Raw genomic sequence first — 15,786 nt, forward strand, 5'->3', positions numbered from 1 at the left:
GCCTTGGCTTTTGAGAAATTAAAAGTCTGTAGCTTCATGTGGAAAAGAGCTGAAAGCACATTGAATCTATACAGAACATGCTTGGAGCACAGCTAACATTATACTGCATATAGTGATTCTAGCCACCATACTTGTATAGTTAATAGAAGGTTCCCATGTTATCTCCCTTAAAGAAAAAAGCCCCGTGGATGTCTTTCTCTCTTTTTTCACAACCTTTTCCATACATCATTTGTTCACTGATGCCGCCTCTCAGTTCTGCTGCTGCTGAAAAATCTATGGCTGGAACTAGACTTTTGTAATAATTCAAAGCAAATATATTGATTTCTGGTGAGCTGCAAAGGGGGAACAAACCTGCTAGCAACACACAACCTGTTTTAATGTGATTTCTCTCATTAAAGCAGGATGTAACTGGCCAGCCAGAGCTGGGAAGCTTCCCAGCTACTTACAACACTGGAGTTAGGGCAGCCACTGTAAATCCTCACCCACTCAACATGCTGCACAAATTGAGCCGCTGGACTTACTGCCACCTGAACAAGAAGAACAACATTGCGAGCTAGACAGTTCTTGAAGGCTTCTTAGCTAGCTTGGGATCTCCTTGCCATGTCAGGGAGCTCTTGTTTAGTCATTAAGCCATGTCCCACTCTTCGTGACCCCATGGACCAGAGCACGCCAGGCCTTCCTGTCTTCCACTGCCTCCCAGAGTTTGGTCAAATTCATGTTGGTAGCTTCGATGACATTGTCCAACCATTTCGTCCTCTGTCGTCCCCTTCTCCTCTTGTCTTCACACTTTCCCAACATCAGGGTCTTTTCTAGGGAGTCTTCTCATGAGGTGGCCAAAATATTGGAGCCTCAGCTTCAGGATCTGTCCTTCCATTAAGCACTCAGGGCTGATTTCCTTTAAAATGGATAGGTTTGTTCTCCTTGCAGTCCAGGGGACTCTCAAGAGTCTCCTCCAGCACCACAATTCAAAAACATCAGTTCTTCGGTGGTCAGCTTTCTTTATGGTCCAGCTTTCACTTCCATACATCGCTACTGGAAAAACCATAGCTTTGTCTATGCTTTGACTTTGTCAGCAAGGTGATGTCTCTGCTTTTTAAGATGCTGTCTAGGTTTGTCATTGCTTTCCTCCCAAGAAGCAGGGGTCTTTTAATTTTGTGGCTGCTGTCAATCTGTCACTGCCTCCATATCTTCCCCTTCTATTTGCCAGCTGGTGATGGGAGCAGTGACCATGATCTTAGTTTTTTTTTTATATTGAGCTTCAGACCATTTTTTGCGCTCTTCTCTTTCACCCTCATTAAGAGATTCTTTAATTCCTCCTCACTTTCTGCCATCAGAGTGGTATCATCTGCATATCTGAGGTTGCTGATATTTCTTCTGGCAATCTTAATTCTGGCTTGGGATTCTTCCGGTCCAGCCTTTTGCATGATGTATTCTGCATACAAGTTAAATAAGCAGGGAGACAATATACAGCCTTGTCATACTCCTTTCCACAATTTTGAACTAATCAGTTGTTCTATATCCAGTTCTATCTGTTGCTTCCTGTCCCACATATAGATTTCTCAGGAGATAGATAAGGTGATCAGGCACTCCCATTTCTTTAAGGACTTGCCATAGTTTGCTGTAAGGTCCAGACAGTCAAAGACTATTGCATAGTCAATGAAGCAGAAGTAGATGTTTTTCTGGAACTCTCTGGCTTTCTCCATGATCCAGCACATGTTAGTAATTTGGTCTCTACTTCCTCTGCCCCTTCGAAATCCAACTTGTACTTCTCGAAGTTCTCGGTCCACATACTGCTAAAGCTAACCTTGGAGGATTTTGAGCATAACCTTGCTAGCGTGTGAAATGAGTGCAATTATTTATTTACAATATTTATTTATTTACAATATTTTTTAGCCGCACCATTGCCAGTGCGATAGTTGGAGCATTGTTTGGCACTGACCTTCTTTGGGATTGGGATGTAGACTGATCTTTTCCAATCCTCTGGCCACTGCTGAGTTTTCCAAACTTGCTGGCATATTGAGTGTAGCATGTTAACAGCGTCATCTTTTAAGATTTTAAACAGTTCAACTGGAATGCCATCACCTCCACTGGCCTTGTTGTTTGCCATGCTTTCTAAGGCCCACTTGACTTCACTCTCCAGGACGTCTGGCTCTAGGTCAGCAACCACACTATCTGGGTTGTCCGGGACATCCAGATCTTTCTGGTCTAACTACTCTGTATATTCTCGCCACCTCTTCTTGATATCTTCTGCTTCTGTTAGGTCCCTCCCATTTTTTACCTTTATCATGCCCATCTCTGGACAAAATATTTCTTTAATATCTTCAATTATCTTAAACAGATCTCTGGTTTATCCCTTTCTATTATTTGCCTCTATATCTTTGCACTGTTCATTTAAGAAGGCCCTTTTGTCTCTCCTTGCTATTCTTTGGAAGTCTGCATTCAATTTTCTGTAACTTTCCCTATCTCCCTTGCATTTTGTTTCCCTTCTCTTCTCTGCTATTTGTAAGGCCTCATTGGACAGCCACTTTGCTTTCTTGCATTTCCTTTTTTTGGGGATGGTTTTTGTTGCTGCCTCCTATACAATGTTACAAGCCTCCATCTATAGATTTTCAGGCACTCTGTCCACCAAATTGAGTTCCTTAAATCTGTTCTTCATTTCCACTGCGTATTTATAAGGGATTTGGTTTAGATCAGTGGTCCCCAACCTTGGGCCTCTAGATGTTCTTGGACATCAACTCCCAGAAATCCTGGCCAACAGAGGTGGTGGTGAAGGCTTCTGGGAGTTGTAGTCCAAGAACATCTGGAGGCCCAAGGTTGGGGACCACTGGTTTAGATTATACCTGACTAGCCCAGCAGTTTTTCCTACTTTCTTCAGTTTAAGCTTGAGTTTTGCTATAAGAAGCTGATGATCAGAGCTACAATCAACTCTAGGTCTTGTTTTTGCTGGCCATATTGAGCTTCTCCATCTTTGGCTGCAGAGAATATAATCAATCTGATTTCAGTATCGCCCATCTGGTGATGTCCATGTGCAGAGTTACAGAAGCCCTATTACAGTTTTAAAAACTCTGGGTTGAGTTTTAGGGCCTGTGTTATGTGCAACAACAGGAGTCTCTGAAAATTCCACCTAGTTTTTCCGGAACATATAGTTTTGGCCTACTCGTGCCTTTTACCTAAATGAACTATGTACAGCAGTTTCCTAGTTCCCACCCCTTCCATAAGACTAGCTATTAGTGGAACATGTCTACTTGTGGAGTCAGTATCAGTGTTTCTCAGGGGAAAACCTTGAACAGCACATCAGCACCCTATGTGAGCAGATTTATGAATAATATCTTATAGGATGCAGGACTTGTCTTATGCTTTGCTTATTTAAACAGTGTCCCTCTTCACTAACAGCAGCCCTTACCTTATGGTGTGGACATTCCTTTTCCAACATTATTTTTATGTTCCTACATTTCAAAAAAACAGGGAAATTCCCCCAAGAGCTTTTGGTTCAAACAAAAAAGATAAAGTTGAAGCTATATCCTGCACAGCAAGAAAATTTAAACCACAGATAAGTCTTTTCCATATTTATTCAAATCACAGGCATGTGGGTGCATACTTTTATGTCAATATTTATTACAACTGAGCACAAGAAGTGAGCTCTACTGTTTGAGACCCACATGGGGGGCGCTCAGCTTCCCTAGGTCTAAGACCATTAAACAGAAAAATCTGAAATATTGATTAGTTGGATTGGACTAGTAAACAATACATAATCGTGGATGATGATGACTTCCTCTATTATCATTTGGATCTGTTGAATTCTTTTCAGAGAAGCAACTAAGGCATGTGCCACCATGGCCAGATCAAACCTCTCAAGGAATTGACATAGATTGTGCATTAGTTTTAACTGTGAAAATGCACTCCTGGTCACTGCTGAAACCTGGGCATCGAGGCTCAGAGATAAATCCAGGAGCATCCCCAAACTGCCCAACGGTGATTTCAGAGGGAACATGGTCCTATCTAGCACTGGCCAAATCTTAATTCCTTGGTATGCCTTTCAGCTGACCAGAAGCACCTCTGCATTATCTTGATTAAGTTTCAGCTTACACATTCTAATTCAGTTCATTTTTTACATCAGACATTGATCAGAACAGAAACAGCTTCCTCAGATTTATATGGAAAGGACAGAGTTTGGTGTCATCTACATAAATGGTGACACTGAATGCCAGAACTCTGGACAGCCTTTCTCAGTGGCTTTATGTAGATGTTAAATACCACATGAGACAAAACAGAACTCTGAGGGTCCCCACACATCGGTCTCCAGGGTGTTGAACAGGAATTTGGTACTAAAGCATTATATAACTTTTGTTGGTTCTCTTATGCTTTTATGTCACTTGCCCCTTCTCTGTGTCCCTACTGTTGCTAAAAGACTTAAATTACAACACTAGAAAGATAAATGCCTACCTCCTATCCAGTGGATTAAGGACCTTACCACTCTACCACCACATGAAAGCAAGGCATACACACAACTTCATATAGAGGTACTGTATTTTTTAGATAATTCAAAGCCTCTCAGAGAAGCTTGTGTATAGGTTTTTTTTTTCAATTTTTCACTGTACTTTTGTCTTTATTTTTGTGTGCTCCAGTTGGCTTATTGATCATTTTCTCTTTTACATTTCCTGGTATAAGTTTGTTTTTTTAAATCTGCAACATTTATCCACAAGTTTACAAGAGTTTTATTTTGCTAGTCAGCTGCCAAAATAGAATGAACAGCTATCAAGACACCACCAGGACTATCTTAAAAGGAAATGAAAAGTAAGTCCACTATCTGTGTGCTTTGCTTTCATACCATATGAACTGACATGGCTTGAGTATTAGAGAAGGTGCTTCTTCATGACCTGCCATATACTCACGTACAATGACTGAGAGCACAGAATAAGGATGTTGCAGGAGTTGCATCCCAATGTAGGATTCCTTGCCTTGATTCTGTCTTGACTTGTTTGTCACTTTTGAGTACTGGGTGAAAAACCCTCATTCAGCAATGCTTTCATTTCAGGAGCAGATGACTGGCTTTAGCTATCAACTATGTTGTGACTCCTCTTTTGATTTGGTTGTTGTTATATTATTATATATTAGAGTTATTTTAATGAGCTATGTCAGTCACCCTCTGACCTATTATTGTACAGAAATCTATTTTGTGTTTATTTTATTTAAACATTTATGTTTGTTGTTTATTTATTTTACTTACACATTTTTGTTGTTGTTTAGTCGTTAAGTTGTGTCCGACTCTTCGTGACCCCAGGTCCTCATGTCTTCCATTGACTCCTGGAGTTGGGTCAAATTCATGTTGGTAGCTTCAATGACATTGTTATAAACATTTATAGCATGCGCTATATATATCATAGGATCTTGGAGGTTACAGAACTTTACAAAACAATTTCAAAACATAAGATATTTAAAACAAAAAGGTATTTAGACTCAAACAACCCAAAATTAAAAATACTGAGACATCAAAAACTTTACGCTGAAGGCTGAGATCCTCAACCGCTAAGGACTGTATTCCAATGTCGGAACCAATCCATTCCCCTAGGGGAGGACATGCCACAGCTGGCCTGCTCCGGCAGAAACTGCCAACCCATTCACCCCCCCGTGTCCACTTAATGAATTGTTCTTGATGATGGGACACAGACGAAGGTCTGCCCAGGAGATGTTAGCAACTGGGCAGGTTTAAATAGGGAGAGGCGCTCTTTCAAACATCCAGGTCCCGAGTCGTTTAGGAAGTACATTTAAAAACTCCTTAAAGTGGTATTTTAGCATTTTTCATACAAGGAGAGAATGATACGGAGAGGGTGAATAGTAGCCGCATTACCCATTCTTATTCCAAAATATTTTACGGTGTGCCGCTTTCAGTGAGCTCACATCTGCCTGCGCTACAAGGTAACCTCTCTATGTCCCTCGAGGCGAGGCGGCGTTTTTCACGCGCCCAGACGCACTCTACGGTTTTTAAAGAAAAGCGGTGCGTGTGTGTGTGTGTGTGTGGGAACATACGCTTCCACAGGCCAGCGGGATGTTTGGCCGGAGGCTGCAGCGCCGCCTCCGAAGGGGCCGCGGGGTAGGCAGGCCAGCCGGCCGGCAAGTAGCCCGCCTGGCACAGCAGGGCCGCAGAGCGCAGCAGGTGAGGGGCGAGGCTCCGGCCAGGGACCCGCCTCCCCGCAGGCGGGCGGTTCTCCTCCGAAGCCCACGTCGCGCAAAAGCACCCGGAGGAGGAGCCGCCAGCGCCGCCGCCGCCGTAGCAGCAGCTTTGCCCGTGGCCGGAGAGCACGGCGGCTTTTGGCCGGGAGCCGAGTCGCTTCCTGGGCAGCCAGCGCCATGAATTCCAACCGCACTGAGAGCGACTGGCAAGGGCTGGTGAGCGAGGTGAGAGGAAAAGGCCCCGGACTGGAAGGCGGAGCTGTCCTTGCCCGCCACCTCCTCTGAAACCGGGCACTGCCGCGTCCCCCCCCCCCCCCAATTGCAATTCCCAAATCAGAAACACCTGCCGGGGGGGGGGAGAGTGCGGGTGCGGGTGCGGCGGAGTTTGGCTTAGCATATCCATCCCCTTTGGCTTTCGGAGCGCGCGCGCAGGCGACGGTTTTCTCCGAGGCGGCATTTGCGCGGCCGGCTTCCCGGCTTCCTCCTCTACCTTGCAGGGATGCTGGCATTTCCGGAAGTAACCCTTCAGCTCTTGCAGTTGGTTCTCACTTTCGCCGGGGGGGGGGGAGAGGTCGGGGTCGGGCTGCTTTCTCCTTTTGATGCGCGGAGATTTACAACTCGTTTTCTCTTATACACGGCTACCCCGAAATACGTGATATGTGTGTTCTTGGAGGTTTACTTCCAAGGAAGCCTGCACAGGATTGCAGGTTTAGGAATCTGATCAGAGGGGCTCTGGCCTGCTAAAGCTCTTGCGACAAATTATTAAATTGGTCTGTTAAGCTCAATCTTAAGGTTTGTTGGTTTTATTGCCACAGATCCCACTGAAACTATTGAAACACACGCACAGATGGTGGGCACCTGTTGACCTCTGGCTTAATCAGAAATTGTGATTAAAATAGTTTACTTTCTATTTACTTAACAAAAATGGTGAGGCTGAGATTCCCCAGGATTATTTTATGAGGGTTTCCTGAAATGTAATTCTGATTTGGAGTTTCTTGGATCCAATTCACACAAAACAAAGGTACAGAGTGAACATGAGGACTGTGTACATTTAGTTCAACGTCTGTACAGTCTGCTTCTGGTAGATGAGAGATCTTAGGACTGCAGAGCTGAAAGGGACCCAGTGGATCATCAAATCCACCCCCCCTGTTGGGGAGGCACAGTGGGGAATCAAACACCCAATCTCTGGCTCAGCAGCCAAATACATAAACCACTGAGCTATCTCGATGTTGACTTTCAAGATCATTTGGAGTACAGATATCAGTCACTTACCATTGGCTATATTGGATGGAGCTGGTGGGAGTTATAGGCCAAAATATTTGGAGAACTGAACTCCAGTCTTAAATCTCATACAGCCATATGCCCCTAAAATCCACTCTGGAAATTCAACTAAATACATTGAAAGCTTGTGCTGTAATTCATCTGTTAGTCTGAAAAGTGCAAAAGATGCTATTTCACTGCACCAGAGTTTTCAAAGGCTTATTGGTATGTGTGGGTCATCTGCCACCATTTAAAAAAAATTAATTTATTAAACATCCGACCTAAACAACATAAAACTAACACCACAATAAAATACAATTACATAATACACTAGTGCCACCATCACCCTCAGGGCTAGCATTAATAATATTTTAAATTTCATTCAGTCCATTTTCTCTCCAAAACTTCATTGTTTCTTCCCTCGGTGTATACCCCTTCCCTCTCCAAAATACATATTCTAAGAATACACTCCATATTTTCTTTAAATCATTATTTTTATAGGCCTCTTCTTATTTTCATATCACATGTCAGTTTATCATTAATTGCCATATCCCATAGTTCTCTATAGGTAAAGGTAAAAGTTCCACTTGACATTTAGTCCAGTTGTGTCCAACTCTAGGGTGTGGTGCTCATCCCCATCTCCAAGCCATAGAGCCAGCGTTTGTCCATAGACAGTTTCTATGGTCATGTGGCCAGTGCGACTAGACACGGAATGCCATTACCTTCCCACTGTGGTGGTACCTATTTATCTACTTGCATTTACAACTGCTAGGTTGGCAGGAGCTGGGACAAGTGACGGGAGCTCACTCTATTGTGTGGATTCGATCTTACGACTGCTGGTCTTCTGACCTTGCAAGCACAGAGGCTTCTGTGGTTTAACCTGCAACAACACCACGTCCCACATAGTTCTCTATACCATTCCTCTAAATTGAGTTGGTTATCATTTTTCCAGTTTCTTGCAAAAATTAACCTTGCTGCTGCAATCATTATTACTCTCAAATCCTTATTTTCTTTCAACAATTGATCCTTCTTAACCAAATTCAATAAAGTCATTGACTGGGACATTTGAATATTTAATCCAGTTATTTCCCTTTTTTCTTTAAAAAATTGCTTCCATTCTTGCTTTCTTACTTCACATGGCCATCACATATGTATATATATCCCCTTCTCTTTTTTTACACCTCCAGCATAGTGATGATACATTTTTATTTATTTTCAGTTTTACCAGCGTTAAATACCACCTCCATTTTACCTTATAACAATTTTCTTTTATCCTTACAGACATGTTCTTCATAATTCTTTGGTCCCACATTTTATCCTATTCTTCCCCTATTACTTCTTTATCCAAAACATATTGCCACTGTGTTTTTAATCCTTGTGTAGACTGTTCGGCCTGAATTAATAATTTATATATTTGATTTACAGTTCCCTTTCATTCTGTCTTTCTGTCTAATTTCAATCTTTTTTCAATAATCTCTTCAAATTTTGTCATTTTTCTACTTTTCCCTTCCTTACTATTCCACTCTCTTGTCCACCTTTCTATTTGAATCATATCAAACCAAGAAATCCCCTCTCCTCCGCAAATCTTTTATATTTCCTTTATCTCTCATCTTCTCTATCCAGTCTTTTATCCTATTTATTCCTTTATTTTTTAATATATTCTTAAGAGTTTTAAAAAAGATTTTCTTGAAAATGCTTTAAATTCACCACCAGGGATAAAGGAGAAATCGGTGAGCTCAATATACCTCTAAACGTTTTCCAATTTTCTAACATATTTTTAAGGAAAGGGCTAGTAATCTTTTTAATCTCTTCTCCATTTTTTTCTTTAAACAATATACTTTCAATTCTTTCTTCCTTAACCTGCATTTCTATTTCTGTCCAAATAAAATATTTATTACCTTTAATAATATCTGGAATATGTCTGAGTTGATTTGCTGTATAATATAATTTTAAATTGGGTAATCCAAGACCTCCCTTTTTGTGTTACATATCATAATTTCTTATTAATCCTCACTCATTTATTTCCATTGCAATAACAATTTATAATTATCTTCCATCTTTCAGTTGTTTTTCTGTAATCTTTATAGGAAGCATTCAAAACATAAAACCAAGAAATCTTTAATTTCTGATAATCTTTTATCCTTCCAGTTATCTCTTTTTTCAATCTATCCAGATTTATTTTAATTATATTCTGTAAGCTCTGAGTAATATTAATCCCTAAATATTTAATAACATTTCCCATTTTACCTTAAAATGTTGTTTTCATTCTGACTTTCCCCAATTTACTTTTAATCCCGTTATACCCTTGAATCCCTCCAAATGTGATTTAAGCCTTTCTGTTGTTTCTATTGGATTTTTAACTATTAGTAATTGTCATCAGCAAACAAGTTTATCTTACCATTTTCTTTATGTTCTATCCCTACAAGCTGTTTATCATCTCTAATTATCTGTGCCAATAATTCTATTATCATTGTAAATAATATTGGAGATAAGGGGCAACATTGTCTTGTACCTCGGCCTAGGTATATTGTCTCAGTTATTCCATCATTAAGTATTACTATTACAACTATAACTAATACTCTAGCTGTGTTCTGTGAATATAATTGGTGAATTATATGCCTAAAATTATGTCCAAACCCTACATATTTAATTCTTTAACGTATCCCATTCCACTGAATCAAATGCTTTAAATATGTCTAATGATAGTACTCTGGCTTTAGAATTTGTTTCTTTAGCTAAATGCATTAAATTAAGTACCCTTCTCATTAAATCTGACCTTTGTCTGCCTTATATAAATCCATTTTGGTCTTTTTCAATATAACTCCCCATAAAATTATTTAATCTCTTTGCCATTATTGCCATGAATATCTTAGCATCTTGATTTATCAGTGATATGGGTCTATGTGCTTCCATATTTATTGGATTTTTATCTAGTTTCAATATTTAAAAAAAGTCTCTTTCCATGATTGTGGGATTTCTTCTCCCATTAATATCTTATTAAATAACACTTTTAACTTGGGTATGAGAATCTTTTTAAATAATTCATAATATTGTGGGCCTAATCCATCTGTTCCAGGGGGCTTTCCTGTCTCTAAGTTATTTATAATATCCTCTATTTCTTTATCAGTAATTAACTGTTCCATTTTATTTTTATCATCATCTAACAGTTTTTATTTAAATTGTTTTATATAATCTTCAATTTTCATTATAGAAGGATTTTTACTAGTACAGTATATAAAGTTTTATAAAATGTTTGAAATGCTTCCACTTTCTCCTTCATTTTATTACATCTTTTTCCATTCTAATATTGTATTACTCCTATATTACTTTTATTTTTAATAGAAAACATTTTCTATTTAAAAACTGCCACCATTTTGATTTGCTCCAGTGTTTCTGTTTCCACCTGTTAGCTGCCCTGTCTTTATTTCAACAAGCTGCAGCTTCTGAGCCTCACCCTGAGGATTTATGACTGCAATATATTTTTTCTTGCTACTCAAACCACAGATGGTTCGCACCCTGTGCTAACAGGAGCTTAATGGAACAGTATGTCACTTAGAAGGACTTGGTTAGTAAAGCCTGGCCTATACATGCTGGAGGATGATGCGGGAAGGATACCGTCCACCCTGTCATGTAGACTGACTGGGAGGCTAGATTTTGCAGCCTGCCCTGTGCTTTGAAAAAAGGAAAATATTCTCTGTAAGTGACAAAACAACTAGCAAAACAAATGTTGCTGTGCTGCTTTTTTTTTAAATTGAGGTATTAAAAATGGCATCCCTTATTTGCATCCTGAAATGGTACATGTTACTCTGTACCTCAGAATTTTCCCGCCCAGTCTGCTGTTAGGCATATGGGTCAAGCCACAGTGCCTTGCAGTGGAAGTTCTGGGAATAAGCAGTCATCATCTGTACTTTGCATACGCCGTTCTTTGTTGGGCACATAGTCTTGTGCACATATTCTCTTCTCTTGGTATTCATAGCTGGCATTTATTTATTGCCTCTTTCTGTTGAAACTGAGCCCAGGTTTGCGCCCTGTGAGCCAGTAGCACAGGAAATGGTTTCAGAAAGAGATAATCTGTTTTCAAATGTCTCCAAAAGCTTTTGGCTGTTAAACTGTGGAAAAACCAATGTTGATACACATTTAGGATTTCCAAGTTGGGGTGAAGACTGAAAAGGAAGCAGACAATTTGTTCGGAGCAGGAGGTAGTGGTAGGAGGAAGCTGTGTCTTTTCTCCCTCTCCTACAGTGAGTTGCTTGTGTCCCAAGTTGCATAAATAATTATGTAGTAAAGTTACTATCATTTTTTAAAACTGGTACATACGAAATTCATACTTTAGTGTATGAATTGTTTTTCTTTGCTCTCAGATGGAAAATTATAATAATAATGATGTGCCATCACTTTGATTCCCATTTAATGATGACTCTTCTCAGGGTTTTCTAGGTGTACCACCATTCTCTCTAGGCCCTCTAGGACTGTGCAGCTTGCCCAAGGCCACACAGGCTAGCTCTTCTGGGAAGTGCACTGGGGAACTAAACTCCCATCCCACACCCCACACATATGTTGCCAGATACGACATATTAAGCCATCAATGATGGGAAATCGCCAGAATGTAAATTGAATTGAACTTACACTATTACGGTCAAAGACCAGCACCAAACAAATAGTACACTACGAAACACAATAGAACGTGAATTACACATTAAGCCAAACATTACATCCACATAGTATAAAAAATTTGTATCACTAACTTCCAACACAGGAGGAGGGAAAAATCACTGTTTTACCAGAGAACTGTGGCAAGCTATGGCAGCTATATAAAATTGTGCCACTTTATTAGTAATATGCAGAACTTGATCAGAAAGAAATAATGAAATATAAAATTCTGCCTGGGAATTTTTGAAAAATAGATAAAAGAAATTCTTTTATGAAGGTCCCAGTAGAAGAGCAGTATAAAATAATATGTCCCACAGTTTTCACGTCTCTACTATCCCGAAAAGATACTCCATGATATCTCCCTTCCAAGAGCACAGAAGCAAAACATTAAATTGGGCTAGCGTAAAAGGCTTTCCTTTGTATTCATCACAACGTGGTGGCGCTGTAGGGATGTGGTGGCGCTGTGGGCTAAACCGCAGTAGCCTCTATGCTGCAGGGTCAGAAGACCAGCAGTTGTAAGATCGAATCCATGTGACGGAGTGAGCTCCCGTTGCTTGTCCCAGGTCCTGCCAACCTAGCAGTTCGAAAGCATGTAAATGCGAGTAGATAAATAGGGACCACCTTGGTGGGAAGGTAACAGCGTTCTGTGTCTAGTTGTGCTGCCCACATGATCACAGAAACAAACGCTGGCTCTACGGCTTAGAGACGCACTCTAGAGTTGGACACGACCGGACTAAATGTCAAGGGTAACCTTTACCTTTTAAAAGACTTTCCTGAATTTGGGAAAAGTTAAAACAACAGGTAGAGAGCACAAAGGTCTTATTGCCTAAGGCACTATAGTCAGCAACCTTAAATGGTCTTTTAATTCTGTGTTCCAGATTAGAGTTGGGGATGAACCGCCCAGGCTTGGCCAGTCTTTCTATGTGCCTGCCGATCAGCTTAGTTCAGCAGATGCATAGGGCAAGCCTGGGTGGCTTTGCAAAGAGCAACTGTGTCTTCCTTCTCTGCCTATGCCCCTGAGGAACAGCTGATCCACGGGAGCATAGGCAGAGAGGGAATCTCCTACTAATGGACAAATATAAAATGGCTATATGCATCCCTTTGTGTTCATCAGGGTCTCTGGAACTGATGAATACAAAGGGATGAATATCTGATGAATCAGCGATATTCCATGAATATTATGATTTGTTTTTATATTTGTTCCCATGTCTATTCCAGATGTTTTGCGTACTAAATGATTTGGCTTCAGAGTAGACAAGCATTACTAAGGTGCTGGGGGGAAATCCCAGAGACAATAATTCCTTAGACATGTGCCTTTTCCATTTAGATTGAAAGGTGTCAATCAGTGTCAGTGGTGCAAGTAAAAAAAAAAAGTTTTAGCCACCCGTTTATCATGTATGTCCTGGCTTGAGCTTCATCAGGAATTAGACGTGCCTCTAGGCACAAAGCCATATTAGAAACATAGTATGGAAATAAAAATTTAGTCTGAATAGTTTCTTAATAGTTTTAAAGTTATCATAATTATACAACTGGGATCTATACAGTGGACCCTTGACTTACAGACGGCTTGACTTACAGACTTTTTGAATTACAGACTTCTCTGGCCGCAAAATTTAGGTTTGACTTGCAGCCGGAGAATTGACTTACAGACCAGAAAAAACCCAAAATGGAACAAAAACGGCCTGTTATGGGATTAATCGGTTTTCAATGCACTGTAGGTCAATGGAGACTTGACTTACAGACTTTTTGACTTGAGAACCGCCTTCCAATACGGATTAAGTTCTCAAGTCAAGACCCCACTGTACATCATTTGCCAATGCTCTTAGCTATAAATACTTGTATAACAGAAGGAATATTTGCTCACCTTTTGTACAGAAAAAAATTATCAGTCCTGGAGCACTCTTCTGAGCATTCACTACTTGGGAATGCCGGGAGCTAGAAAAATTGCTACTTAAAAATTCCTCATTGTGCCTTCAAAGAGACTTCGAAAGTCACCTCAAACCAGTGCTAGTTAGAGACAGTAACACAATGTCATCATATAGGAGGATTAAAAGTGGACGAGTGGCCAACTTAAGAGGATGAAAGTAAGGTTTTGACAAATTTTTTACTATTGAATTGTTGTAGATGTTAAACAGTGTTTGGGGCTACAAGCCACTCCTGTTTAATTCCATTAAATGTGGGAGCTGGTCTATACAAGCCTCCAGCATGGTTGCAGTTCACTTGTAGTCTTGTATGTTCATTGTTGTTGTTTACTCGTTAAGTCGTGTCTGACTCTTCGTGACTCCATGGACCAGAGCACGCCAGGCCCTCCTGTCTCCTACTCTCTCCCAGAGTTGGGTCAAATTCATCTTGGTAGCTTCGGTGACACTGTCCAACCATCTCATCCTCTGTCGTCCCCTTCTCCTCTTGACTTCCTCCTTTCCCAACATCAGGGTCTTTTCCAGGGAGTCTTCTCAAGAGATGGCCAAAGTATTGGAGCCTCCGCTTCAGGATCTGTCCTTCTAGTGAGCACTCAGAGTTGATTTCCTTCAGAATGGATAGGTTTGTTTTCCTTGCAGTCCAGGGGACTCTCAGGAGTCTCCTCCAGCACCACAATTCAAAAGCATCACTTCTTCAGTGGTCAGCCTTCTTTATGGTCCAGCTTTCACTTCCATATATTGCTACTGGAAAAACCATAGCTTTGATTATTCGGACCTTTGTCGGCAAGGTGATGTCTCTGCTGTTCTCTGTGATGTTCTCTGTGAATGTCTCTGTGATGTTCATACAAGTGTCAATAAGGAATAGTAGGTATCTATCAATATTGGTGTTCTCAGTTTTGCTCCATAATTTATCTCTAGGAATAAGATCGAATGCTGAGTTAAAATCAGTAAAAGTTGTGAAAAGGGCATCACCTTTTGGTGAGGCATACTTGTCTACCAGATGTTGATGGATAAATCCCTGGTTCTAAAACTCCTGTTCTAAAACTCCCCTGTCCTTCTTCAAGAATGTTTGTTTGTTTGTTTGTTTGTTTGTTTGTTCGTACGTACGTACGTATGTACGTACGTACGTACGTACGTACATACATACATACATACATACATACATACATACATACATACATAACACCCATCTGACTGAGGCCACTCTGGGCAGTTTACAACATTTAAATACAACCAAATGCAATTTAACGTAACTAACAATATAAATAATAAAATACAAAGAAACAGTAAACTCAAAGCACAAAAATACATCAAAATAAAATATGTAAAAAAAATAAAGCATTTACAATGGTGGATGTTGGTCAGATAGGCTAATTAGACTCAGCTGAGTTTGCAGGTATGATGTTTTCAAATGCCTGCCTAAATAGTGACGTTTAAAATATTACCAGCAAAGGGGCCAAATGAATTGCAGGCGGGGAGTTTATTCCACAGCCGAGGAGCAACTGCCGAGAAAGCCCAGTTTCTCGTCTTCTCTCTCTGGGGCTCTCTTCTTGGGGTTTAGCATCCTCATCATACCTGCAAACATGTTTGGGATGTTCTTGTACGACAGGCAGATCTTGTTGGAAGTAGGTGTTCTGCCAGTTAGTGAGGTCCCTAACAGTTTAGTTTTTATAGGTTAAAACCATCACCTGAAGTTGGCATGGAAATGAATAGGTAACCAGTGCAAGGCAGCCAGAATTAGAGTGATATGATGATATTTATTCACTCCACTCAATAGTCTGGCTGC

At 40.5% G+C, this 15,786-nt stretch overlaps 2 protein-coding genes across 3 annotated transcripts in view; both read left to right on the top strand.

Moving 5' to 3' along the window:
- The window catches only part of DHX15 (DEAH-box helicase 15), a 382,063-nt gene that overhangs the window by 54,916 nt on the left and 311,361 nt on the right, over positions 1–15,786 (top strand). The window lies entirely within an intron of this gene.
- CCDC149 (coiled-coil domain containing 149) overlaps positions 6,201–15,786 on the top strand; it is a 111,012-nt gene continuing 101,426 nt past the window's right edge. For both annotated transcript variants that reach the window (XM_073001103.2, XM_020780424.3), the window contains exon 1: positions 6,201–6,396. In XM_073001103.2, coding sequence (XP_072857204.2) covers positions 6,349–6,396 — 48 coding nt within the window. In that variant the 5' untranslated portion in view covers positions 6,201–6,348. The remainder of the gene's footprint in view (positions 6,397–15,786) is intronic.

This window comes from Pogona vitticeps, chromosome 5, assembly GCF_051106095.1.
Source record: "Pogona vitticeps strain Pit_001003342236 chromosome 5, PviZW2.1, whole genome shotgun sequence".
NCBI lineage: Eukaryota > Metazoa > Chordata > Lepidosauria > Squamata > Agamidae > Pogona > Pogona vitticeps.